The 27,920-nt window shown below is 41.6% G+C and overlaps 1 protein-coding gene across 1 annotated transcript in view; it reads left to right on the top strand.

The window, feature by feature from the left end:
- The window catches only part of cxadr (CXADR Ig-like cell adhesion molecule), a 38,302-nt gene extending 10,772 nt beyond the window's left edge, over positions 1-27,530 (top strand). The window contains exons 2-7 of the mRNA XM_053441098.1: positions 13,307-13,476; positions 17,151-17,355; positions 21,365-21,520; positions 21,645-21,767; positions 23,497-23,635; positions 24,752-27,530. Coding sequence (XP_053297073.1) covers positions 13,307-13,476; positions 17,151-17,355; positions 21,365-21,520; positions 21,645-21,767; positions 23,497-23,635; positions 24,752-25,034 — 1,076 coding nt within the window. The 3' untranslated portion in view covers positions 25,035-27,530. The remainder of the gene's footprint in view (positions 1-13,306; positions 13,477-17,150; positions 17,356-21,364; positions 21,521-21,644; positions 21,768-23,496; positions 23,636-24,751) is intronic.
- Positions 27,531-27,920: the final 390 nt, after the last annotated feature.

Genomic DNA, 27,920 nt, shown 5'->3' with positions numbered 1-27,920 from the left:
TAATGGTGCATTTATCTCCACTGTCCAGACGCTGTGCTCCTCTTTGTGAGTATGACAAGCTTCATCTCATGTACAGTTTAAGAACACAACATGAAGAATAAATACTATCATAATCTGTCAGAAGCAAAGCTGTAGCACTGCAGGATAGCTAAACTAGTGCAGTGGAGTTATTTTTAACATTCCCAAACGTGTCCTGTCACTTAACGGTGTATGTAGACTAGAGTGGTCGTTTTGAGCTCTCTCCTCATGTCTAGGCTGCGAATGTGAGCTAGAGGCATGAACAAGCCCAGCGGTCTCGGTTAAGCTGTAACAACAACTGACAGTCTTTGCCTGCAGCTTCCTACAGGGCTCAGCACTCAGGTGCTTTTACTACACCTGCCTCAAAGAACCTCTGAGTGAAGAAGAGACTCCAGCCTTGAAACATCAGACCTGTTTCACTGCTTGTACAGACAAAAAAAAGAGGAAGAAAAAGGATTATCCATCTTATCTTTTAACAGCAGCCTTATCTTGATGTCCTGCTGTAGTGACTCCCCCACACAGAGGACAGGAAGAGACTGTCTGGGTTGTTACACTTTCACAAAGACTGCATTTTGGCTGTTGGAGAGTCCTTTGGACAGGATGAGAGTTTAGCTAGAAGGGATGTTCTAAAGCATTAGAAAAGAAATTGACGTATTAGCAGTTATTACAGAGTACTTGTCAATGCACCATTTCTGCCTCAGGCAGCTTTCAGCACCAATGTGTTCAGTTAAATAAACTGTGTTAGTCCTGTGGCCTTTCACAGATCACTCAACACATATAGGTCTATGTATTTTCTAGCGATGTCAAGAAGACCACCATCATGCATTATCCTCTAGGCAGGGGAGCTAATTTTAGATGAGAATCTAGAGAAAAACAGCATTAGCAAGGCAGACTAATTGACCGCCTCCCAGTCCAGCCAACAGCATTACACCCCTCTGTACTACTTGGAAAATACTGTGTTAACCTAACATAGGCAGAGGTAATACCTTAATCTGCAGGAGTTGGTCCTCTGCAACCCACACAAAGCCTGAGAAAATCATCTGTATCAGAGGTAACTAAATCTCCTCTTTGCCTAGTTTTTACCAGCAAACAGATTGCTAGTTATTTCAACAGTGGTCAGGCTTTAAGGTTTATAACATTCTGTCTGAAAAAAAAGGGAGGAACTCAGGAATTCATTGGGAGGCATCTGTGTTTGAATTCCTGATATTTTATACATGCCTGTGTCTGCAGTCTGGCCTCACACATTAATCCTTTTAGTGGTTTGGCTGAGAGCCATACGAGTCTTTACCTCTTCGTAGGTGTTAACTTAATACATGCATTTTGTGTATATGTGATCAGATTTACCTCAGCACTTTTTAAAGTATATATTTAGCAGTTGACTGAGCACAACTTGCCTGAGTTGTTAGTGTCAGTGATTTGTTTCAGATGGTATGAGTAAGTAGTTTCTTTCTGCTGAGAAAAGCAAATCTGCCTAAGTTGGATTGTTCATTCTCACGGCTCCCAGTTATTTCAGTAAATGTGCTAATGTGAAACATCCAGCCCCACCTCAGACTGAGCAGATAAGATTCCTCGTGAATTTTTATACAATTCCTTCACTAACGCATGTTCAGAACTCCAGAAAGGACCTTTAATCCCTGATTTAGCCCTGTGTTTCAAGGGTTATACACTTTAAGCAGATTTATTGTTTGTTCACCCTCCGACATGATTAAGCCCAGTTGTAAGAAACCTTTATTTTCTCCTGTATACCCTACTTCTGTATCACAAACATGCATGTGAGAATGTATGTTCTGTAAAACCCAAATGAAAACCAGTCTGTGCGAGTCCATCAACAGTCTGAATGAAGTAGCTGCACTCTGCTGCACTTGTGTCTCAGTGTTTGATCAGCGATGCTGCCTCCTGATCACAGTTGGCATTGTGCCCTGGGGGCCCGGACAAAGGCTGGGCTGGGGAGCCGGCAGGGGCCTGGTCTGTATCAGACACTTTATTTGTTTGGGGGGATGGGGAATAGGATAGGCTGCCGCACGGCTGCCTCCCCCTCAGTGCACAAAAACCCCTGTGTCGCCCCATGACTGCACCCCACTGAGACATCTGGCTTCAATTTGTTTGGTTCATAGTAACCTGCTGGAAGCGTAGAACAGAAATACCTACCTTTTAATAAACCGTATTTCTTCCAACAGCCCTACTATGTTTTCGCGTGTGTTCTCTGGATCATGTCGTAACTGGACGCTAAATAGAAGTAAAAGAAAATTAGACAGCCACAGTACTTTCATTTCCCAACCAATCTTTGTCCCAGATGCTTGTCAACATGTCCATCCCAGTTGCCTATGCAGATAATGCAAATAAACACTTTTTGTGGGCAGCGTCAAGCAAAACATTCTGCTTGGTCTGTAGATTAACAAGTTTAAATTGTAAATTCAAAAGTCAAGTTAAAATAAAAAAACTGAGTCATATTTCGATCCAATGTGCACATAAGATATTTTCTGATAGCAATTTTACCGGGGATGAAGTTTGGCCAACAAATACTTAACTGCTGTGTCACACTATCTCCTTTAAATGTGGCTAATGATTAAAACCTCTACCTTCTCCACCACCACACCAACTCCTACAATGAAAATCAAGGGACAACAAAGACACACAAACAATACGTGTGTGTGTTTGTGAAGTATATTCCTACGATGCCCTGTTTCTCAAATCCTGCAAATTGCTTTCACGTGTTCAGGAATTGCTTGCAGGGATTACTGGATTTTTTGTTTCTCCTCTAAAGTGAGAAGGACATGGTTTTGTAATTACTGCCATCTCTCACAGAAGTAAATAGTCCTCTGAATTAAACCTACTCCCAAAGACATGCATCTATTCAAACACGAGACACCCATGTATCTCGGACATATCTCAATTGCAGCCCCTTCATACTCGTTTATCACATGACTGTATTGGCAAATTTGACGTTTTTTCCCATGAGAGTATTTATCAGCTGGTTATCTGTTCGCTGCTCCCTGGCCTGGCATCCTTCCTATCAGCTTTACAGCACAACCAGTTCCCTTATTGTTGTTTCCAGCTCACTGTCCCTGGGCTTCAATGAATCCTCAAGGACACAAGCCTGTGTGTGTGTGTGTGTGTGTGTGTGTGTGTGTGTGTGTGTGTGTGTGTGTGTGTGTGTGTGTGTGTGTGTGTGTGTGTGTGTGTGTGTGTGTGTGTGTGTGTGTGTGTGTGTGTGTGTGTGTGTGTGTGTGTGTGTGTGTGTGTGTGTATCTCCACAGGTCTCTGAGACACTAGGCATTCTTATCTGACTCCTCAGTGTGCTCTAGATAAATTTGCCTCTTCTCACAGGGACGAGGGGACAGAGGGATGCAGGACGGTTGGCCAGGGTTATTTTTAGTAGTTTTTGTCTCGCTTTCAAACCGTTCATGGTAGCAGAGAGGTTAGACAAACAGCCGGTTGATTCTTAACTACAACCTTGTAAAATGGTAATGCATAATGCAAATATGAAGTACAAAACCCCTGGGCCATGATTTGAGAGATTTTGTGATGAGGACTCAACCTTTTTGATTAACGATCAAGCCAGTATGATTTTGCCCTTTCTATCTCTTTCTCTTCTCCACCCCCCGGTCCTTTCTGTAGTTTATCCCCTGGAGACATGAGTTTTTACTAGTTTTTAACTGATGGTGGAATTAATAATCCAATTTGACATGATTAATTATTATTATTATTATTATTATTATAGCATATTTTAGCAGCAGGGAGGCAATCATTGTTTTAAATCGAAAAATACCAAGATTACTGGTAAAACCAGGCTTTCATAATTAAGTAATTACATCAGTTATTGTCACTGTAACTGTTTATGTCTATGGTTTGTGCAGCGAATGGTTTTCTGTAGACATTCACAGCTATGGCAGTAACTACATCCCCCACAGGCTCGTCTAGGCTGTCAAATGCTCAGGCCGCCGAGTAAAGTGCCTGTCATTCGTCACCCCTTCATCATTTAATGTTCAATTATGTCAAAACAGCCTTTAGGTCATCTGCACTGGGAATTGATGGCTGCGCTGTGTGGCAAGTGAAGCTTTCATGCTGCGTTACAGCACAATCAGTATGGTTCAACAGTCGCCATCCCTCCCCAACACTAAATAAACCACGCCAAGCTCACTCTCAGGGCACCCACATTGCTTCAAATTGAATAGTTTCAGCAGGGGCACTGGGGCGAGCATCCAGAGCCTCCTTTTTTAGCAGCAACCAAGTTATGAAGTTATCCTCTGCTGTGCCTGAAATAATTGATGTTCCTCAGCGTGGTCACAGGGGTTTTGCATAGCTGTTTATAATGTGGAGAGTGTCTGTGCTTTTTAATTTGCTCATTCCAAAGCCCTCCGACTGCATTTTTACTATAATGAATCGCACCATCATTGCACATCCAAGAAAATGTGCCGTCTTCACAAGCTCTGTCAGTTTTTGCTCTCATGAGAAAAGTGCCTTCTCTCTACTTGGTTGATAATCATTATTTCTCTCCTAATTATCATATTGGGTGTGTATGTTTATTTTAGGAACACTTTACTGAAATTGTTTGTACTTGCACCGATGTTAATGAGAAAAACGTGCAAATATATACCTTGTGTTTTTCACATCCAATTTCCATGCCACAAACACTACCTTGTAGTTTTCTTTGATCATATGTATTTGTTTGAATTTACCTAAAACTAGGCTGAAGCAATGCTTCCGTTGCCACTGAGGCAAACATCACACCAATAACAAACCAAGTGTTACAGACACACAAACCTTTTAAAGAATGTAATGGAGGTAAATCCCAGTGCAATGTCTTTCACCTAGCCAAGCTTTTTCCTGTCACTGTTGTTGCCTTGTGAGCTTGAAATAGCTCCTGCCTTTATCTCCCCATGGAAAGACTTGGCTTCTCAGACTTTACTCCAATGATTCTCTTTAAGGTCAAATGGTGGAGAAAGAAGCTTATGATCCACTATGACCACTGCCAATCTCTCAGGGTCTTTAACTTGGCTAGCACAAGGGTCAGGAGCTTGTCAGTCTGTCTCCTGGTTTCAGGGTTTATTGTGACGCTGCTCCTTACACCACAGCTTAACCTCATGTCTGGTCTATCTTTAAGACATGACAAATTGATTCTGTGGGAATGGTGTCCATGCTTAGGAATCTACGTACGTGTCATTAAAAATCTAATCTTTTCGGGTTGCAGAATATAGCCACAGGTGATCAGTTGACGCTCATTGTAGATTTACTGGTTTTTCTGATCTCTGTATCTTTGTCGAAATTTGTTTATAAAACCCCCAGGGAATGGCATTGAGATGCTTGGTTTATGTTTTCAATGTGATTTTTGTCCCTTCATTGTAAATGTTCATTTTCTTTGTTTTAATAATTGTTAATATTAGAAATGCATGTTATCAACCTAAAAAGCACGGTCGCGTTTGGCCCTCCCATCACAAAACAAACCAAAAAGTGTTATTCATTTGAAAATGGGGCCAGGGGATTATATTACATGTTTGTGTAATGTAATATGTAATAGTAGAATTTTTGTTATGAGTAAAATGTTTGTCTTTTTAAACACAAACATATATACATAAACACATTGTTTATTTTCAGTCTGAAAGTAATGTAGAGGACAGCAGGGGATATAAGCTGAGGCATGACAGTATCGTAAAGTGAGATAAGTTGCACTATTTGGACACCTGCCGCAATTCACTGGACGGCCGTGACTCCAGGCGTCTCTGCCTCACTACAGATGGTTAGCTGGCTCAACTCACGAGGAATTTAATGGTCTCACCTGAGAACAGGGTGAAAAAAGACTGAGCTCTGAGCTGATCTCTTGGTTTGTGCTTAAGGCATCTCCTCCGGTTAAGAGGTGAAGCCACAACAGTTGATCTCGTGTACGGTTTCTACCGCAGTGAATTAGCTGGTTCTGACAAGCCATTGCTGTGTGAGATAAAATTATTTTAAGGATATGCATAATGATTTCAGCCTAACATGCAGTACCAGGAATAAACATTAATAATAACACTTTAATATCCTCCATATAAAATCCCCCAAAAATAAATACATTTCTACCTTGTTTTATTTTTGTTGCAGACTAAATGTGCCGTCGACTGTTGTAAAGATGCCTAATCATAACTGATTCAGGTTTGAGTTTGTTCACTTCCACAAACCTCTCTCGCTCATGTTGTCTCTTAAGCACCACGGCAACCTCCGAAGGGATTGGTTGCCAGGAGACAGGATTCGCTCCCCATTGTATGCAACAAAGGTTGAGGGGATGGGTGGTGGTGTTACAATCAGCAGGACCGGAGAGAATTGGAGGCCGGGGGGGCTGGCACTCCACATTCATGGGTGTGTTAGAGAAGAGGAGGACAGACAGAGGAGGGCATGGAGGTTGGGGTGGGTGGGTGAGTGAATAGCAGTGGGGCTATAGGGTAGAGGGCGCTGACACCTGAAATTCCTCTTGCTCATTCCTGGTCTCCCAGTAACCCCACTGGGATGTGCTGTGTCAGACAACATGATGGAGACCGGCGGGGATGAGACACTCAGAGAGACACTGGCAGTCATGAATAGTTATTAACACACACTTTCTAATTAGCCATCGTGCCCTCCCCCACTGTGTATATGTGTGTCCACGTGTGACTACTACGTGAACATACACTCTTACACAGTACAAGACACATTATTTCTACTGTAAAAGTATGGCTGCAATTTCCAGCAGTCATTTTTTCATAGTTTTGTGGACTTTTCAGCCAATGATTTTTACCTTTGAGGAATAGAGACAGTTTACTATTGTTCTGGTGCCATTACTCAAAATACAGACTGATGCTCACCCAATCTAAGCCAGTGATCATACAGAGTGCTCTCTCACCGTGGAGCCCGGTGAGATCGTTTCTGCTCTGGGTCACATGCTCTATTGTTCACACACTTCATGTACAATATGTGCTGATAGTTACTGATTAACACTGTGAGCTGCCTTTTTGAGCATGCTAACAGAGTTGTTTGTGTTATTCCAATATGAGCAGCTAGTGGAAGGGATTGATTTTTTCCCAGCGAGTTGCGTTAAAATCCTCCATCAGAGTGTTTGCTCAAAACAACAGTCATCGAACCGCTCTTGTTTTCTAAGTGATTATCATTTTACTGCTCCTGGACTAACAGACAAAGTTTAAACATTATGATCCTGTATTTTTATTCACTGATCTAAAGTAGGCAGATTCATGTACTTCCATTTAGCAATCAGGATTTTTCATCTATGAAAAAATCTGATGATATTTGATGTTGGTAAGTTTTGAACTATTAACACGTTAATAATAAGTAATAATACATTACTTACATATACATTTTTTGTTTACCTGTTTATCGATTAAATTACTAAAGTTCTACATCGGTACATAGCCGTTTTCAGACATGACCTGCGGGTTAAGTCTGGAGAATTGCACCTACTCAGGAAAAAATACTCAGGATCTGTGGAGTTCAGTGCATATCTGAAAGCGGCTTAAGTGGTCAAATAATCTTTGAGGACCTGTTTCCTTTTTGCTGCACTGTTTACAGGCCCCATGTAATGGACTTTTTATTAAAATGATTAGAGATTCTTTTTTTTACTGATCTCCATTATAGTGATTTGCATTTCACTGATAGGATGGCCATCTGGGTGCTTGTGCATGAAGCATATCAAACGTGACACAATTATTTTATTGGTGAGGAGGACGAGGGCCAGGAAATGTCTTATATGACATTGGTAGAATGGTGTACAATGGTCTGGACTTTTAAAGCAACTCAAAATCTTTTACACGTTTCTCTATAATATAAATATCCACTAAAAGCTTCTTTTTGCATAGTTATCATTTGTTCTGAGTTGAACAGTTAAAAACATTTTAACCCAAATGGTGAAAGTCTGATTAGTCTTTTTCCAAATGAGCCCCACACTATTAAACCAGTGAGGACAACAAGAATGAAAAAATACTTTTCCTGTCAGATCCAGCTGCCCATATTAAGAAGATGTCTGAGAACACATGGCCTTTTAACATTGTTAGCCTGTATTGCTATAGATGCAGATTTACTTAGGCTTATAATAAACTGCTAAAATGATCTGATTTGCATTTACAACAGTTCCTCTACTTGAGTTTATACTTCCAGTAGCTGTATTAAGCAGAATTATATATTCCTGTCTGTTGATTAAATGCGTTTTTAACCTTACAGTACACCTCTGCGGTTTATATACTCCCTTATCTGACAGTGCTGTCACCTGAGCCCTCAGCCAGACACGTTCATAAGCGTAAGCAAATAAATCTGTTTGCTAGTGAGGGGATGATTTTCTGAAAATACACTTTTTTTTGCATTAGTCTGGAACTCAAGGAAAAAAGCCTCTAGCTGAACTGTAATTTAAACGATTGCTGCCTAAAGCCTGACAGGTCTGTCATTGATTTGAGAGGTACATCACACAGTGTCTCTTATTACCTGTCACAGAACACAGTACCTTCCTTTTTTCCCCTGAATGCAATTTGCCCCTCTTTCTATGCAACTTTGAAAAGTACCCCAGCTTCTTTAAGTGCTCGATGAATCGACACTGCTCTCTGTCATGCAGATGCCAAGCTGTGTATCCGTTTTGACAGTGATAGACATATCTCATTTTTCTCTATATTGCGCCGCGTTTCTCTTGCTCCTGCTGAAGGGACTGGATCGCCCCATCAAGGGCATCTGTCATAATCTGTGGGCCGAAACGACCAGCTGCAGCACCGGGGGAGGTGGCCAGGCAATGAAACTATGCTTTTGCAACCATACCAAATGCCAGCCTCTGAGCTTCAAAAGCAGTCGGTGTGACTGAGACTGTCATTTCTCTGTGGATACACTTGTGTGGTGTATTTTCACTCAGTTGTCTGCCATCGCTCAGGGCTCAGAGTGTGGTTGGAGGCTGAAACGGACATTAAATGAGGCAGGGACCTCAACAAGTAGCTTACATCCTCCACACCCTGAGGGCCAGGATCTAAAGACTTCAGCACAATCACACAAAATCACAACCACAACTAGAGGGATTATTTTATTTCTTGGTTACGTCGACATCGTGCTTATCATCTTGACCTTGCTCAGACTCTACATAGATTTCAAAAAGCAGCAGTGCAGCCTAACATAGGTTGTGAGATTGTTAAAACAAAGTTCTGAAATCTGTCCATCGTCCGGCATCGATTCCTATATGGCCTGTACCTACCTGACCAAATCACAGCGCAGATTTCGGTGTCTAAGCTATATACTGAAATAGTTGTCCATCCTGGGAGATTTTAGACCTGATTCGTCCCGGCTCTGATGGAATACTGTGCATAAACCCACAATAAACAACGAGATTACCGGATGTTGCATACTTGTATAGCGGCGACTAAAAACATTAATGTTGTTTCTGTGAGATCAGAAGGAATCGCCACTGTGAAATGGTTTCATACAAACGGCAACAATGTGGTCTTGCGTTCTGGCCAAATTGTTTAGCGTGTGCTTTCTGACGATTATAATATAAACAAATTGGTCTAGTCTAATTATGTCTGTGGGAGTTCTACAATTGGTTAAAAGTTGAAAATCCTCTATTGTGCACCAGGCCTTATAGGCAACAAACATCAGAACACATGCTTTACTCTGGTGCCAACACATTCTCTCCACGGCTCTGGCAGCACATATCATTAGTTTTAGAAAGTGTGGCTTTATTTCATGTGAAAGGATTCTGACACCGGGAGGTGCATCAAATGTGTGAGCACCCCTGACCCTGGCGGTGTGGAAACAATTGATTACAAGTTTGGAGCTGGAGTTTTCTGCTGTATTAAACTTGGAAACTGCTATTTTGTGTTAAATTATTGTAGTTAGTTTCGATTTAGAATGTGATTTTTATTCTGTAAATGAGTTTTGCCCTTATGTTTGTAACTGTTAAATGTTAATATTTTAAACCCCAACTTCCAATTTGCCGTGGCGATAAAAAGGTGCTTGTATTGTCGGCTGTTATTTTGTGCCTTGTTAAAGAAAAAAAGTATCGGTTGTGGCATCTTCAATGCACTGGAACCCTTTTAGAAGTATTGATTTAGCACCGTAATAAAAAATATAGGCGGGTAAAGACTAATTAAAAGAGGCACAACTCTAGTGATCTGAGGTTTCCTTTGCACACACAAAGTTAAAAGATACTGTATCTCCAGTGCAAACGTCCTACACTACAAACTGCACTTTGAACATTTGCGTAGATCCCTTTGTGTTTGGATAGATGCACATGCTCTCATTTGTTTGTCTTTCGAGGAAACCTTGTCAGCCAAACTTTCCATAGAGAGGTAAGAGGTTAATTTTCCTGTTGACAAAGTGAGTACAGATGCCAGGGTTTACTCCTGTTTCATTTGTTATCTTTCACATTTGCAGCAGCTCTCCCTCTGTCAGTGTAAATGCAACTAAATGAGATCCAGAGGCAGATAAAGAAAATGCTGTAGTTTTTGAAAAGGTAGATATTCTCCTTTTATCAGCATAGAATTTTATTTACATGTGTTGGGTGTCATCTGTATGATGTGATAAATGCTTGTCTTTTAGCAGCAACATGTTGCGGTAATTTTTTTGTGTGTGTTAAAGCTGTTCTTCCCCCTCCCCCACTGACTGGAAGGTGGCAGGCTGTCGAAAGGGTTTTAATGTGTTGAGGCAGCATGTGACAACTCCATTCTCTATGGACTGTGTTCCTTGCTGGGGCTTAAATCTCTTATTGAATAGAGAATCTTAACCCAGTTGATGTCACCAGGAAATTATGTTTAGTCGTTCTAAGAATAAAACGCTTAAAAGTCCGTTCCAGTTTGGTGACAGGCCACAGATTTTCTTTATTATCACCACCATTCCTTTTGCTAAGCTATGCTAGTCCCCTTTTACCCACTGTGCGATTTACATTATGCATATTTTAAGAGAACAATTTGCTTCTCAGACAAGATGGAGCCATGTTGACTTTATCACTGACACATTCTCAGAATAAGAACTCTAAACAGCTGACAGAAAATCCTTCTATAAATCAAGTCACTTCAAACTATTTTCGTCTGTTTTGCATCCAAACGGCACAATTAGTAGCAGGCTAAAGAACTTTTCACCAACACTCCTTTTGAATTTAAAGCCTTTGGTCTCTGCACGTTATTTTCTACACTGTTTAAAATGAACACGGTCATGCATCAAAGCAGGTTAAAACCATGTGAGCAATTATTAATCTGAGGTGTTACCAGACAGAATGTTAGGGCTGTGATCTGGTTGTGTCCGTCAGTGCACCTCATTTGGTCTCTAGATGAACAAAACTTTATAAACAATACACGTAGTAACAATTTAAAGAGTCTGCTGCCAAAGCTGTAGAGGAAAACCTTTTGAAAAATAGATCACAAATTCTGCCTTCTGGATGAAATGTTGCAGTAAATATAAAACACTGTCGATTAATCATCAGTATAAAAGGAGTAAAGTGGGTCATTATGCTGAGTAGAGTACTCTGATGTTCATATTGTGAATGTTACCTCATGCTATCCTGATTTATGTAGATAAAAAACTACTGAGATAAAAACAATTCTATTGAAAAAGGTTTTGGTTCATGCAGACTTGACAGTTCAGGGTGTGAAGCTTGTAACGTCAGTACACTGTCTATTACTGATGTTTGTCATAGTCTTTGATGCCGTATTGTTATATATTTTCCATGTTCCTTGTTTGTTGTGGACTTTTTCATGTTGTTTATGGTATAAATTAGTCCTTTTGTTTTCCCAGGTTAAAGGTTCAGTGTGTAGGTTTTAGTGGTGAAGTTGCATGCTGCAGTGAATATCCCTCACCTCACTCTCCTCTTCCAAACATAAAAAGAGAACTTTTGATAGTCTTTAGTTGTCATACAAACCCAAAACGTGTTTAGTTTGTCCAGTTTGGATTACTGTGAAATATATGGTAGCTCACTCCAGATGTTAACATAAAGTATTTAAATATAAAGGACCCATTCTATGGTAAAGAAAACAACAATTTGCAGAATTTAGATGAAACGTGTTAGTGAAAACATGACTTGGATAGTTTATATTTAATTTCTGCCAATAAATGAATTAATTTAACTGACTAAATAAAGGTTATATAGATACTAAAAGCTTGCGTCTACATCAGCTAAAGAGTACATGTATCCCACCACCTGTTATAGCCTTAGTCAGCAGCAATCCTCTCAGTTCTCTTTATTTTTAGATGTTTGTCTGTCTCTTGTATTGGATTGATTGTGGACTGATGGAAGGTCTTACACACTTATAAACAAGTGAGACATTTCAGTAGTGGATTTAAGAGGAGGCTGTTGTTAACTGGTTCTGGTGGATTAAAAAATTGAATGCAAGTGTCAATCTGGGCACTGCTTAGAATCGTAGGCAAAGTGTCAGTACAGCCCCGTTTCTATTGGTTGGTATTATTTTACCATTCACAAGTAGTACAGCAAGGAATGCCACCTTCTACTGGTCTATTTCATAGCAAGGTTATGACTCGTGGAAATTGAAAATCCTTTGCTATCAAGCCACAAGTGTTATTGACAGGGTCTAACTGTCCTACATGAAGGCAGCACTGCTAAAGGCCTGCACTAAACTACAAAGCATTATCGATTTGTCACACATGTGCAACAATGAGCGGCGTCACATACTTAAACCAACAGTTCAATGATTCTTCACAAACGATGTGCAGTCTCTAAGCAATTAAATGTTCAATCCTCTGTAAGACTTTGACAACAGCTTCCAAATTACATAATGTGGAACATTTAATCATCAGCAGTTTTCTTAAGAAAATCGGTTACTTGTGCTTTTCTCTTTCATTTCCTGTATCTGGAGCTCTGGTGGAATGCACCCTTAACCTTAACACTGTTCAATCCTGTGGAATTTCAATCATCATCACTTTTAGTTCACACTGTCACCACATTAAGTTGGACATTCATCAGATCATAATTCAGTGTGGCTTTTAGCAAACAAAATGAATGAACTTAATAGAACTATCACTTTTAATTGTCTATTCCATCAATCGCTTTCCTATCAACTATCTGGGTCCAGGTTAATTGATTAATTCTATTACATGCAATTATATCCAGCTGGGAAGTGTTGACATAAATATTAATGTATAATTACTCCTTGGTTTCCTGCATTCTTTTATTGGTATGACTATGAAATAGGTGCAGAGTCAAGAAGGTCTTTGAATGCCTCAAAGTAAAACACTGCAGGAAGCCAGAGTTGTTTTGTGATGCTTGGACTCAATACATACAAACATGTCTAGTTATTTTCATTATCACATGTTGACATTAACTTCCGCTCTTTGTGTCTCTGTCCAGGTTTGATCGCGGGTCTAGACATCACGTCTACACAGTCCACGTCCATAGAGAGGGCCAGTGGTGATACTGTGAAGCTGGACTGTCAGTTTACTCTGGCCACTATAGACTCTGGACCGCTGGATATTGAATGGAGCTTACTGTCTTCCGACAACCAGAAAGAGGACAAAGTGGTACGTGTAGATGTTCCCTACAAACAGTGTTGCTGCAAATGGAAGTTATCTGTTCTCTGACTGGCTTTTATTTAACACAGTAGAGTGACGTCAAGCTTTTTTCTGTTGCTGGTTTGTTGCTGCTATTGTTTTCTTGCAAACTGATCTCCTGTGTGAAGCTTTAGAATTTGTTTTATTTTCTCCTATGGAAGGCTACGTTTCTTCAGTGTTTGTGTTTAGCACTGAGGAGGCTTTGTGTGTTGTGCAAGCGGTGAAATACAATACATTTTCCACGTTAGGTGTGTATTTTCTCGGAGTGCTGCAGTGTTATACAGGAAGCATACAGTATGTAATACAAATGTAATTTGAGCCTGGTGTATTTCTGTAGGGCGTTTGTTCTCTGCAGTTCTCTCACAGACACATAGTGGGAGCGATGGGAGCCTGCTTTATCCCAGGCTGTGTCTTTCCTTTCCAGCATGGCCCTTAGCCATGAAAAGGGAAGACTACAAAACTCTGCATGGATTCCAAAGAACCTCAGGCTTTCAAAGCCATTGAGACAGATTCTTTGTACAGATCAGTCCAGTGGTGCGGCCCTCCCCCCCTTGGCTCGCTGCTCCGCCTCTCTCCCACCTGTCACAAAGCTTTCCCATTCCTCCCCTCTTTTTTCCACCTGTGTCCTTTGGGTTTAGTTTTTGTTGCTTTTTTTTTGGGTTCTTTTACCCCAGAGTGTTACAAATAGGTCAAAGGCTCACCAGTAGATTTATCTCTCCGTCACCCACCCAGTTTCCCTCTTTCAACTGACCCAAACAGTTCTGCTCTCACCCAGTAAGGAGTATGCCCCCCTGCTACTGGTCACTGCTTTCCGCACTGTCTGGAGTAGCACCATATAATTTTTTTATGAATGTAACTGTAGAAATGTGTTCCCAGATATGTGCCCTAATAGCATGTGTAATTTCTTTATTACCTGCCATTTTGCTTAACAACCATTAGCTTTGTTGGGATTTGAACGGACTAGGCATTTCTCTCTGAGGGTATTTGTTCTCCTTGACTTATCCGATTTTGCTCACTACACACACACTTTCACATTCATATAGCCTTTAACCAACATGAAGTCATGCACAGAGTAGGTTCTTTGTAATTAACAGCATATTAATTCCAAGAGGATGCTTTTAATATATGTGACAGTGTTCAATGGAATTAGGCCGATCTGCTTGCTCAAAAGCTATACCCGGTCCGACAAGGAGACATGAATGAAGGCTAAACTTTATAGCCTGAGGCTCTCGGATGCTCAGGAACCATGGAAAACCTTTGCTCACTGGTTTGAGATGAGAAAATCCAGGCTGTTCTTAATGGAACAGCTACTATAAGATAAAACTTGAAAGTAGATCTCATGATCAGTCCGTGGGACCTCATGAATTGGGGAGTCAAAGCTGTTATGCGGTGTGTCTGGCATGTGTAAGTAACCCTTAATTAAATTCATATTAATAAACCATACAGAGGATTCAAAGCAGTATTTTTTGCATTGATGCAATCTGAAGTAATGCCACATTATTATCTATTCAGTCCGGTATCTGGTGGGTAACGAAGCCCCCCTTCATCTGGAATATCCCGCATATCATCAGGCTCTTTTAGTGGTTGGTGAAGCATTGCTAATGCATGTTGCTTTGTTGGGCTTGAATGAGAGATGCCAGGCATGCCTATAGTAACAGTCATTTGCATGTGTCCCTCATTCCCTGGCTACAGATCAGCTGAAAGGAGGTTGTGCCCTGTGTCTTTACCACAACTGTGGGAACAATTATGAAATCAAATCTGAACAGTGTGAATAGGAGTATTTAGAAAAATACATAAAAATCCCCATGTCATACACAACGCCTCTTTTGTCCTTGAGCACAGCAGCAGCAGAGCTTTTTATTTATTCAAGTTATTGTGCCAGGAATGTGTGTTTGTTCCCAGGGATTTGGATTTAAAGGCATGGCATGATTTGTCAAAAAATATGAATGTTTGTGTATCAGTGAGGAAGGTGCATGCTAGTGGCCACGGTTTGTTAGATTCTGTGTAGCCTGAATAATGAGGGATGCTAATTCCATTTTCAGGTAGTGACTCTGCTTTAACCTTGCAAACAGCTTGGGGCAGAACTGTTGCAGTAAAAGCATGTGGCAGCAGTGTTTGGAGTTCCTTGCATTAAAAGGCTCTGTGGGAGCGTAAAGACACAACACACTCAAGTCTGCAGATTTACTGTACACACAGGTATCCCAGCCCTCTGCTTCTCAAATGATCTGCACCTCTTCCTCTTCCCTCCCAGAGCAACAGCATCATGTGACAATGACCTCATCTTTACACGTGTCTGATGAAACTAAGCCTGGCCAGTAGAGATCTTTTACCTCTGCAGCATGATCCTTCTACTGAGAAGAGCCCGGCCAGGTGGCGGTTGTATCATTGAGTGACCTGATCTCTAATGAAACGCAGCACACACTGTGGTGCTCTTCTGTCCTTTGCGGCCCCTGCCAGCTTGTCTAGTCATTTGCCCTTTTCATTTTCATTCCCTGGGCTTTTTTGTTTTTACATTGGATCGTGATACTCAAAGTTATTGTGAGTTTAAGATTTTTTGCTGCTAAAGGTGTGCATGTGTGTAAACATGAGCCCACGTTTTTGTCTGGTTTAGCTTGAGGCAATTTAATTTCCTCTCCGCCATGGTCTCATCTCACATATCACTGTTATTACTGCTGATTTTCTGATCCCCAGTGAGGCTGGAGAGATAAGTTTCCCTCCCGTGAGATCCAAGTGGAATGTTAACAGAGTTACCTGTTTATATGGCTAATATGAACAAGATGAACACTCAATGTGAACGCCCTCTTTTTACAGCTCCAAAAACTAGTCTTCCAGTTGGAAATGGAGCAACTTGGTGTAGATGCACGAGAACCTCACTGAGTCTGCTTCCCTTTGTTTTGCTCCTCTCCTGCTTCCTTTGAGTGATCTGCCTCCTCTGATGGGTTCATTATTCTTCCTCTCCTCCTGCCATGTTTAGTTTTTCTTCGCTCCTCCTCTCCACCCAGGGGTATTGCTGTGCGTATGCCTGGTGTTGATCCACAGAAAAGCCTGTTGATGACTGTCTCCATGGAAATGTGGAAGAGTATGCCAGTGTCTATAAAAGGAGAAAGAGAATATTTTTCAATGTTTGGATTTCTACTTTTCTCGTTCTCTTTTTGTGTCCTTGTGTTTAGTTTTTTCCCCCCATAACAATCACCCCTGCTACTTGTTATGAGACATGTTTGCTCCACCCTGCTATTATTTCTAGGCATTTTCCTTGCTGCTTTAAAGACCCAGACTCTGTGTGTGTGTTTTTTTGGGGCGGGGAGCACTTGGACAGAATTAGGGGTTACTGCTCTTTGTTGACACAGCAGGTGTTGATTTGACTCCACAGTGGTGGCTTTGTTTGTTCTTCCACAGCATTGAAAAGGGCAGAGCAGCACAGGCTGAAGGGCATTGCAGAGATAAAAGAAAGGGCACTTTTTGTCTTCCATATTTTTTGGTTGGTTCAGTGAGCAAGGCTTTTTTCCCCAGATATTTCAAGGCCTTGGCTTTGTTTTTTTTATGGAAGGACTTCAATTTCCATAAACTGATCAGTCAGATACAGGACATTATTCTAAGTAAGTTTGAGTTCCTAACTCTTGCCTGCACTCCCTTTTCTCCACCAGGTTATCCTGTACTCAGGCGACAGGTCCTACGAGGACTACTTTCCACCCATGAAAGGCAGAGTCCACTTCAACTCAGCCGACCCAAAAAACGGTGACGGCTCCATCAACCTGACGGGGCTGAAATCAACAGACTCGGGCACTTACCAGTGTAAGGTGAAGAAGGCTCCCGGTATCCGCAGCAGGAAAATTACGCTGATCGTCATGGGTGAGTGGAACAGTCACTAAAGTAGGGGTGCAACAATTAATCGACAAAAATAGTCGCCGACGAATTTAATCGTCGATGATTCGATGGTTACGTCATAGCGAGTGTTTTTCGTGACGTGCAGCTGAACTAAACGTTGATTTACCGGAGGTGCAAATAGAAGTAGCTGAGGAGTGAACCATCTCGCTCCCTTTCTATCTCTGAAAGTCGTACATGTGCAATAGCGACAAAACATGGACCAATGGCGGCGTCCGTTGCCACACCATCGCCTACCAGAAAGTCAAAAGTATGGGAGAACTTCCCTATTAACATAGCCCGGAAAAAAAATACCTGCAATACTTGTAAGGCGGACCTTGCTTTCCATGGGAGCACGTCCGGCGTCCGTTGTGCACGAGCATTTGAAGAGGAGGCACATTTGACATCTTAAGACGTTGCAGACTCGCCTCGGTAAGATAGCCTGTTAGCTAGCTTGCTATATTAACGCATATACCTGTGCGCAGGATTCTAGAATCCATTACAAAAAAATGGTTTAAACTTTTTTTTTACGAGTTTAAAAGCTTAATGTTATCCTATTGCCTGACAAACGTCTTTTTTTAATCACAATTATGCAGTCCGATGAAAACTGTAGTTTTGTTTGTTGATGTCTTTATTGCTGATACATTCCCTTTCCTTTTGTTAACAGAAAAAATTTATATTTTTATATTAGCACTTTGCCTGTCCTTGGTTTTAAATGGACAAAAAAAAAGATTTTCTTTATTTTTGTATCAATAGTACCCTAATATGCAGCAAAGTTTATTAAAATACATTTTTGAATGAAGTATCGATCTTTATTGTCTTTATTTTCAGTCATCATGTGTCGTGAACAACCGCAAGCTAAATAAAAAAATGATTTGGCTAAATAGGAGCAATTGAGAATTTGTGTCATTCGTAATCAAATTAGTCGATTAATCTTTTCAATAATCAATAGATTAATCGACTCTCAGATTAGTCGTTAGTTGCAGCCCTACACTACAGCAGGACAAACTGGCGTTAGGGTAGCAGTCCTTTTTCCCCTCACAGGGTAAATTCTTGTTCTCCACACAGTGGAAATGCATTAGATCACACGCCCTTTGCCCTCCTTGGCGGTTTTGATGTAATCCCTTCTAAAATCGAGTGCATAACCTTCCCAGTGGCTGTAGAGCATTGCCCCCTTGATACAATTTTATATTCACCCTAGATGCTCTCTGATCATGTCTGAATTCATAATCCTGATTTTTATTTTTTATTTATAGTGGTCATGATTTATTAGTTTTCACTATTAGTCTTGAAAAAATAATAGGTTTTTGCTGCTTAATGTATTTTTTCAGTGTTTAATAATGATATCATCTAATAACATATTATTAATTTTAAAATCTTTATCTACTCATTAGTACACTATAGACCTAGGTAACCATTAAAAAACAGGTATATGACAGATCACAGCAAAAAAATCTAATAAAAAAAAATTGTATCTTTTCATCAACGCGAACAAACATTATAAATGGAGTCTATGCACTCAGATGGCTTCTTATTGCACAGGGTGAAATGGGTGACACATCAGAGTTGTATAAGTCAGATGATTCACTCCCTAGGCAAACACACACTCACAGATTGGCCTTGCTGATCAGACAACTGACTCGAAAGTAAATCGCCTACCGAAACCCGCCTGGTATTTGCATATGGGAAAAACAACCCACATACTCCAGTGTGTGTTGTGGTATAAGCTCCACATTGTGCTGCTATCACAGCCCTGTTATCAGAATACTTCCTCCTTTCTAAAGATAGGACAGGCCTCAGAAAATGGCTGCTGTGCTTGTTTACATGTTATCATGTGTACAAAAGTAACTGCACCAACTGGTTCAACCAGAAAGAAATGAGCCATTTGAAAACGAGCAGGTTTCTCTGATGTAGAGTTACGATGCCACCAAGCAGCAACATATTAAAAGCCATGAATGGCCACAGATAATCATTAACTATAGACTGTAACTACAGCTGAGCCAATAACCACTGACTAAGGCCTTAGGGGAGGCTAGTTTACATAAAATATATAGTTAGTTTACCCAAAAATGCAGATCCATTCATTATACTCACTACTATGCCGATATAGGGGTGGGTGAACTGCTTGAGTCCACAACAAACTTCGAAGTTTCAGTGTTAAACAGCGTTGCAGCCAGAGTATTTTTAAAAAAAACATTTGTTTTATATATTATCATGCCAGACACGTTAATGCTACTGTAACGTTGCTGTCGCTACTTTGTTGTATTGACTGTCGGTATGGTAGTGGTTTCTCTTTCTCTACTATAAGAGCATCAGCTATTGCTGAGTCTCTTTCAGTAGAGAGAGAGAAAGGGCTGGAGGCTACAGGAGCTGACAGGCTGCTAGCTGTTGACCCCAGGGGCAGTGGTGTTCTGAGCAGAGACACACTGACAAGAAGAGGTGAGGACATCTTGCCTGCTCTGCATTTTACCTGCAGGTTGATCTTGTTACATGGTGGATGGTCCTCAGAACAGGGGACGACACACATGCTTATGTGTACGCAAACAAAAACATACCTCATTTTGTTATAACTGTAGCTTGGCGCAAACACTGCCACATGCAGGTATACACACATGCTGACCCCTGCAGCGACTGTACATGGTGTCCAGGTGCTGGACAGGATGTAACATACCATGTTGTGTATCCTCCACTGGTTGCATCAGGACATTGAAGATAACAGAAGGAGAGTAGCGACTTTTACTACAGCAGTGCATGTCAGAAGCTCTCACAACTGTTTCTGACGAGACCCAACCTTCACTCTGAGCCGCCAGTCACTCAGCTCTGCCTGCTTCAAGTTTAGACAATCCGCATCACATTCAGGATCTCACTGTAAAGTCTCTCTTCCCTGTTTCAGTACTGCTAGTCGCTTACTTTTAAGGTTTCCATTCAGCGATCAGTTGTCACTGTACTAAATACCACAATGGAGCACTACCGTTCTGCTTATCTCTTCCACAAGATAGCCTTGTGCAACTAATGCATTTCCATACATTGTTCATTTAACAGAGCCAGGCTGGCTGCATTACTCTGCCCTCTATCTGTCTGTGCTCCTCCAGCCTCTGTCACCTTCTGCTCTGACCTCATCTTTCAAACAAGTAAATCTGCTCATCGGACAGCCGTGCTAATACGAGGAGCAGTGTGTTACAGCCAACAGACATTTCAAGTTGACTTTCACCTCTAAAAGATGCATTCAACATGTCATAGCTCTTTGACATTTACTGTGTGGTGCATGGATGTGTGTGTAGGTGAGTTAGGAGTTACACAGCCTTGACCCCATCACACTCATCTGTCCATCACCACTAGCTTAATTTTTCTCTCACGCTCTGTCCTCCATCCATTCTTACGCCATGTGTGTTTTATTAGATTGGTTGAGACTCTCAGTACGGTCAGCCTACTGTTAATACTTATGGTTATGCCTGCTTAGCTCCCCCCTCCTCCCTGACCCCTATTTCGGATCTGGGGACACCCACTACAGGCTTTTTTTTTTTCGGTCTAAAATTGATCTCCTGGCTCTCATCACCTGGTTGACTATCTGTCTACCTACTTTTAATTTGAAGCTCTGTTTGTTTTCTCATCATATTTGTTGTTAACACTCTGACTGCGGACTGTTTTACTCTGCACACATTTTGCTTTAAGACAGATGGCGTTGACTCCATCCTTACCTCTTTGTATGTTTGTGTGTCCAACGGCGTACGACTCATCTTCCATGTGATTATCCTGAGTGGCAGCCCCCATAACGACAGCAGCTGGATCAATTACTCTGATTACAGCTCTCATTACACCGATGACTGCTGCTTTGAGCAGGGGAGAAAATAAACTTTCAGAATACAAAATATTCACAACATACAATACTGAAAAATAACAGGCTTGTTGACAGGAGGTCCGTGTGGTTGGCTTATGTGACCACCTGGATGTGTCTTCTGTTTTACACTTTGCTGAATCACTTCCCTCTTCTTCACAGTGAAGCCGTCCAAGCCCAGGTGCTACACCGAAGGCCCCACACAGGAAGGCAAAGACATTACGCTGAGGTGCAAATCTGGGGAGGGCAGCAACCCCCTGCAATACAGCTGGGAAAAGATCAGTGATGGCAAGCTGCTGCCTGCTGCCTCTGTGCTGGGTAATAGACCTGTTCACAATCACTCCCTTACAAATACAAAATGGTGATGAAGTGCTTCACACAGGTCTGCTTTCTGTTTAACACGGACGTCTCTGTAATGACGTGTGCTTCATCCTCACTACAGACCCTGTGGGAGGCACCGTTAATGTAAGGAACGCATCTGCCAGCGCATCGGGTACCTACCGCTGCACTGCCACCAATCCTGTTGGCACCGAGGAATGTACACTTCATCTCAATATAACACCTCGTGAGTACCCAACTGACTACATGTTGATGAACCTGTAATCAGCCTATTTCATATTTAGAATTGTTGCTCTTTTAATTCAAATCTGCACCATATTGTACACACTCATAAATATTAGTCCCCTAAACATGCCAGATTTTAATTTCATCAAGATCCATTTATTTTTCTCAGAGAAATCAATGGAAATGTTGAAAAACGCCCTTGAGTCTTACAATGTTAAAGAAAGTGACAGTAAATTATTGCATCCTTCCCCTGAGCCCAGACAGAAACCACATCCTTTCAAATGTTTTGTTAATCTGTCTAGTAGTTTTTGGTGTAATCCTAGTAACTAACAGACTGACAAACAAACAGGGATCAAAACGTAACTTCCTTGGTGGAGGGATCACAGTTCATCTTGACGGGATATGAATGTCTGTCCAAATCACGACATAAATAAAGGGGTGCAACTAAAGATTATTTCCATAATTTATCAATGTGCCACATAATCTCTTAATAAGTTAATTGGTTTGTAAACAACAGAAACCTATGTTTAATGGACAACACAATATCTTAAGCGAACATGATGAACATATTTCATCCGAAAACCTAAAAATATTCAGTCTAGTATCAAATATTCTTATTGTAGAAGCTTGAACTCTCAGTGAGATGTTTTAGTCTGGACCAAAGTGTTAGGTGATTCATTGTCACTGCTGTATCAATTCATCCATGCAACAGCTTTGCTACAAACCTGGGTGCTACTTAGTACCTATTCATGCAAATTAATAAATATTTTCCTATTTTCAAAAACTGATTGGTACATTGTTAGCATTAAGTGTTGTTATTACGATCATGCTACGATACATTTGTGAAGTATTTTTTAAGATAGAAATGTATAACCAGTGCAGACATATAAGTAGTATAATTATGAGTGCTTGCATGCATACAGAAAATGCTCAGTTCTCATTATTTACTTACCAAGCAATAGAAGATGTAGATGACTGCAGTAAATATCTTCCAGTTTATCACAGCTAAACATAGAATATGAATGGATAAGCTGAGCGGTTACATCCTAAAAGAGTCTGTTCCTCAGTTCTACCACAACTGACGTGAAAAAGCTTCGGAAGATTCCATTGTATAAACAATTTGGATGAAAGGGTCTCGTGGACGTGTTTCTGAGATTTAGGCCACATGTATACTGTTTAGCTTCTTGGCTAATGGAAGCTCCGGTACCACATGCTGTGACAGCGCTGTCAACCTCATGCGCTGCAGCATGGGGCCGCCGTAGCTGAGTGCTTGAACATGATGCTGCGATCATCATAACATGGACATTTTGGTGTTGTTGCACTTTTCTTATACATGTTATTGTTTTGGTTTTGTCACAGAGTATTGTTTTTGCAGATCAGGACCACAGTTTCATTGTTACAGTTTTCAACACATACTGCTATACGCCAATCCTGCCCAGACTCTGTGATCCCACCTCTGTTTCTGTCTCAGGGACAAAAAATATAATTCACACTTCAGTGGTTGGACAATTGCTAGAGTGACATTGGTGACTGTTGCACTTGAGAAATGCTTAGCTCCTTCCAGCTTTGATTATATGAGAACAGGTGCACCGCTAAGAGCACCACTGTTGTTCAGGAAATAACCCAGCACTATAATTTGAAGTCTTTGTTGAGAACAGACGGGTAGTTGCAGTCGAATCATTGCCACCTTCACCAACCTTTCCAACCCTATTCTCTCTGTTGTTGTCTAGCCCCCAACACCGCAGGCATCATCGCAGGAGCCATAATTGCTGTACTCCTGATCCTCATCATTATTGCCATCATCCTCTTCTGCTGTTGCCGTGCTCGTAACAGGAAGAAGTACGAGAAGGAGATCTGCAACGAGATACGGTACACTCCCTAAAACATCAATGAGATATGGTTCACAGATACTCAAAGCTCCCTCTTCTGTGTACTGTGTTGACTCTGCCATACAGTTTAATGGGAAACAGGTCTTGGGTTGTATAATGCTGGATTAAAGGTAAGCGTAGTAAATGCAAGAGGGTACATGTGACCATTAATCTGAGCACTCAATTCGACCTGTGGTCATCTGAGACACACACACACACACACACACACACACACACACACACACATCACCCACATCACCCACAGTCCCAACAACCATGAAAGTGTTTTTTCTCCATCAGCGGTTTTCCTTTTTCTTTTTTTCCCCTACTCAAATAAACAGCTGTGGTAATCAGTTTGAAAGCTTTGTTTGCTCTGTCATGTCTGCTGCTGGCTGCCCCGCCGCACCCCCTCCACAGCCACCTACCCTAAACACCCAGCTTCCTCGCCATCCAAGTCTGCATCCGGCCCACCGGCTCGATACAAGCCCCTGGCTTACTATCACTGTGCTGCTGGCTGAATCTGTCTAAAGACCACCATGTGACACTGCTCATGCTGTAGGACAAAGAGGATTAGACCACTGGCCCTGTCTCATATACACAGAGACACACATTTGCTGAAACACCACAGCACGATGCTGCGGACTGAGCAAGCTCGGGCCCCCCAGGCTCAGTTTGATTGAGCATTTAACTGGATTATTGCCGCTTATTAGTTGTTAATGTGGTGGCAGAGGGAGAACGGGGCATAGCTGTATTCGGTTGCTCAGCTCCATGTCTATAGGCTGTAAGTGTGTAAGAGTGGCTGAGCAGCGCAGACAAAGCCCCAACCAATCAGACGGGCCACCTCCAATTAGTTGTCCCTTTTTTATATAGTCAAATCATGTTTCACCTTTGAAATGATTGATATAGACTCTTTAAGTATTCATTGTTTTCCTCAATGTGGGCAGCAAGTGCCAGACATTCCACATGTTGACACTTGCATGCCATCACACTTCATTATGCTTCATTGCACCTCAGAATTGTGTTCTTCCATATGCAAAATATTGGAGTTGACGCTCATTAGTGAGGTAACTGTCTTCCTTCATTGTCTAAATGTGCTGCTGTCTGTGTTTCATCTCAGAGAGGACGTGCCTCCTCCTAAGAGCCGTGTTTCGACAGCACGCAGCTTCACCGTGGGCAGCCAGCGCTCCTCCCTGGGCTCCATGTCGCCTTCCAACCTGCACGAGTACGCCCTGAAGCCCCAGTACGACAAGATTCCCTCATCAGAAGAGTTCGAGAGGCCACCGAGCCAGGTCCCTCTGCCACCCCCCACTGGTGTCAGGATGGCCGGCCCAAACCTCAGTCGCATGGGAGGCATTGCTGTCATGATCCCTGCCCAGAACAGGGACGGCTCAATTGTCTAGAATGTCCTCTTCAGGTGAAGGGGCCGTGTAACAAGGGGAGGGAACAGAGGATAGTAGTAGGACACAAGACAATGAAGATGGCACAAGAGCTGGGATGGGCTGACTCACCTGACTCTTCATTAACACACATGGGAGTGTGCTCCTCCTATGAAGACCTGGCTCTGCTGTGGTGCTGAGAAGAGAAATGGAGTTGTACTGGAATCAAGACAGAGCACATTTACTTTTTATCAAATATAAATACAAAAAAAAAAATCTGAAATTTACTTCCTGGGCTTTCTCAAAGAAAAAAAGAATTAGTGTGGGTATAAAGCTGAAGGGTCAATATACAAATTATATTGTACATAAGTGAATGCATGTCTTTTTTTTTATATATATATAGATGGCCCTTTCTGTAGAATTCAGATACAGGCCCGTAATTGGCCAGTTGTACAGCTGTATGCATGCATGTATGTGTAAAATTGCAGCAGTATGTGTGCGTGAAAATAAGTTTTTGTATGTGAATGGGAGTTAGGGAAATATATAACTCATTCATTATTTTAAACAGTATAATTTGTCAGGTGACCCAGTCTTTACTAGTTTTTAATTCCATACATCAATGTAAATTGAGATGGACCAACCCTCAGAAAAAATTCGATCAATTTGAAAAAAATTCACTCATTTGAATTAATCTCCCTTCTGATTTGAAAACAGTCTATGTAGGTCAGCCGTTTCCTCTTGAAGAGTTTGAACTGTTTGAATCGTCCAGTCAGGGTTTAGGTGGGGGGCTTACACGGACCAGATTGGCTGATGGGGAAGAGGGGGCTGAAGCCACCACATCTTGTGATTGGCTGGATTATTGCTCCTTGACCAAGCTTCAAAAACAATAAAAGACCAGTGTCCAGCCCTCCCCCAGAGATCTTAGAGGAGGTGGTGCACAACAAGGTTCACTGAGCAATCTGCTTTAATTGTGTTTGACTGTCAATAGGCCCCTAACCTCAACGACAACCAAAACACAAAAATAGAAAGACAGGCAGACGCACACACCTTATTAGCTGGACAAGAGCACCAGCTCTTTGATTTTTTTTTTACATATGCAGCACCTTGCAGGGGTGCTGCATATGCCTGTCATTGCTCCTGTAGTGCTAATTGGCATTTTTATGAAGGATGTAAAGTAAGAAAGTTCCCCAAAGAGGAACTAATGAGATTAGGCTCAGGAAGCTGAGTACTGTTTGTCTGTGTGGACTTTGTAGACTGTCAGTGCTGGATAATTTTCATTCAGGCGGCCAGTGTAAGTTGCCATAGGCCAGTTCACGCAAGTTCTTGTTGTTTGGAAAAACTTTTAGAAATCCAACATCTCATCCTGTCTGCTACTTAAAAAAAGCACTAAGAATACCTGGAATGGGCAATTTTTCTTTTTGCTTGGACGCCTTATTATATTCCTTATTTTTGCCTTACACACCTCCCACCAGCTCACCTCTGCACAGCCTCACAGCTGGATTCTACTGACTTCAATTGTGCCTTGTTGTCCCCAGTTGAGTTTGGCCGTAGCACGTCAGTGTGCACTGTGTTATGTGCAGTAGCATCATCCTGAATCGACGACTTAGCCCACAAACACCAAAACAACATCGATGCGTGAGCCTATTGGATCCTTTTGCCTCATTCAGGTCAAGTCTAGGATTTCTCCACACCTGCTCAACTCCTGCAAATTCACCCACAACCCAAAAGTACTTGTCGTAAAAAGCTTTTATTTTATATTCAAAACATGACTTCATGTTCCTTTTTTTCAACTTTATTTTAACTTCTGTAATTGATACACTTTTTTTTAAATAAATGCTTCTGGCTGTATGTATAAATATCCTGCGACGTAACCCTATCTAATCGCAACACAGTCCAATGATACACAGATGATGTTTGTATGTATATGTGATGCTCTGCCGTGCTGAAACAGAAGAGGAGGGGCCTTTCAGTACAATGTAGATGATCCCTGGTGTGATAGGGAATTTCTGGCAGCGTGTGTGCGTGCATGAGAGAGTGAGTGAGTGAGAGATTGTGGATTCTAGCATCATTGGGGACATGACTGTTATAGAAACAGATTTGGCCAGTTTTATGTTTAACCAGTTTTCTGTCACCAAGGAAAGTGAGACCTGAGCCTGCTTCGAGTAATAGATTACATCTCGGTTCAATTTTAAACACTACTGTGTGGGTGTGATGAGCAAGTGAGTGAGTAGTACGTGAAAGGAGTTTACTGTCAGAATGGGCCCTTGTAGATTTCTAATGAGACTTTCACCTGCTGACAGGCTGTACAGAGCTCTTAGGGAGGTTATCCAGTTACTGTCACTTTATGTGCTCAGAACATTGACATCTACTACTAACAATAATGACTGTAGCGTTTAAATTTGCGTACTAATATTGTATGAAGATCTCCTTTGAGGTTTGCACACGGTGTGTTTTTTCTTTCTGTGTGTTTTTATTGTGCTGTATTTTTGAATAATAAAAGTTCATGAAAAAAAAAAAGAATAGGCCATAGTGTTTGTTTGTTTGTTTTATTGCAGGAGCAGCCCTTGACTTGAGGTTGAATAAAGCTTCATTTCCCCCCTCTGGGGGAGCGTGCTCCCCGGGGACGTGGCCTCCTGCAGCTTTTGACTGTGATTAATTTTAATCAGCCACTGAATTCCACCCCTTACACCAGGTGAGGGGACCTTCTAACCACTTAATGACTGTAATAAATCAATGAAGCAGGCAGGCACAATCACCCCCTGCCACTGCCAATGGTTGCCGTTGGGCTCCAGTATAAACGTGCAGGGGTTTGTGACCTGGCACGCCTCCCAGCATGGTTAAGTCACCCTCATCATCCTGTAGACCTGATGTGCTTATCATTTCCCCCCCTCCGCTGTATTGTCCCTGGCA

This window comes from Pleuronectes platessa, chromosome 15 (genome assembly GCF_947347685.1).
Source record: "Pleuronectes platessa chromosome 15, fPlePla1.1, whole genome shotgun sequence".
Lineage (NCBI taxonomy): Eukaryota > Metazoa > Chordata > Actinopteri > Pleuronectiformes > Pleuronectidae > Pleuronectes > Pleuronectes platessa.
The sequence above is the reverse complement of the archived record's forward strand: the minus strand, read 5'-3'. Positions and strand labels throughout refer to the sequence as shown.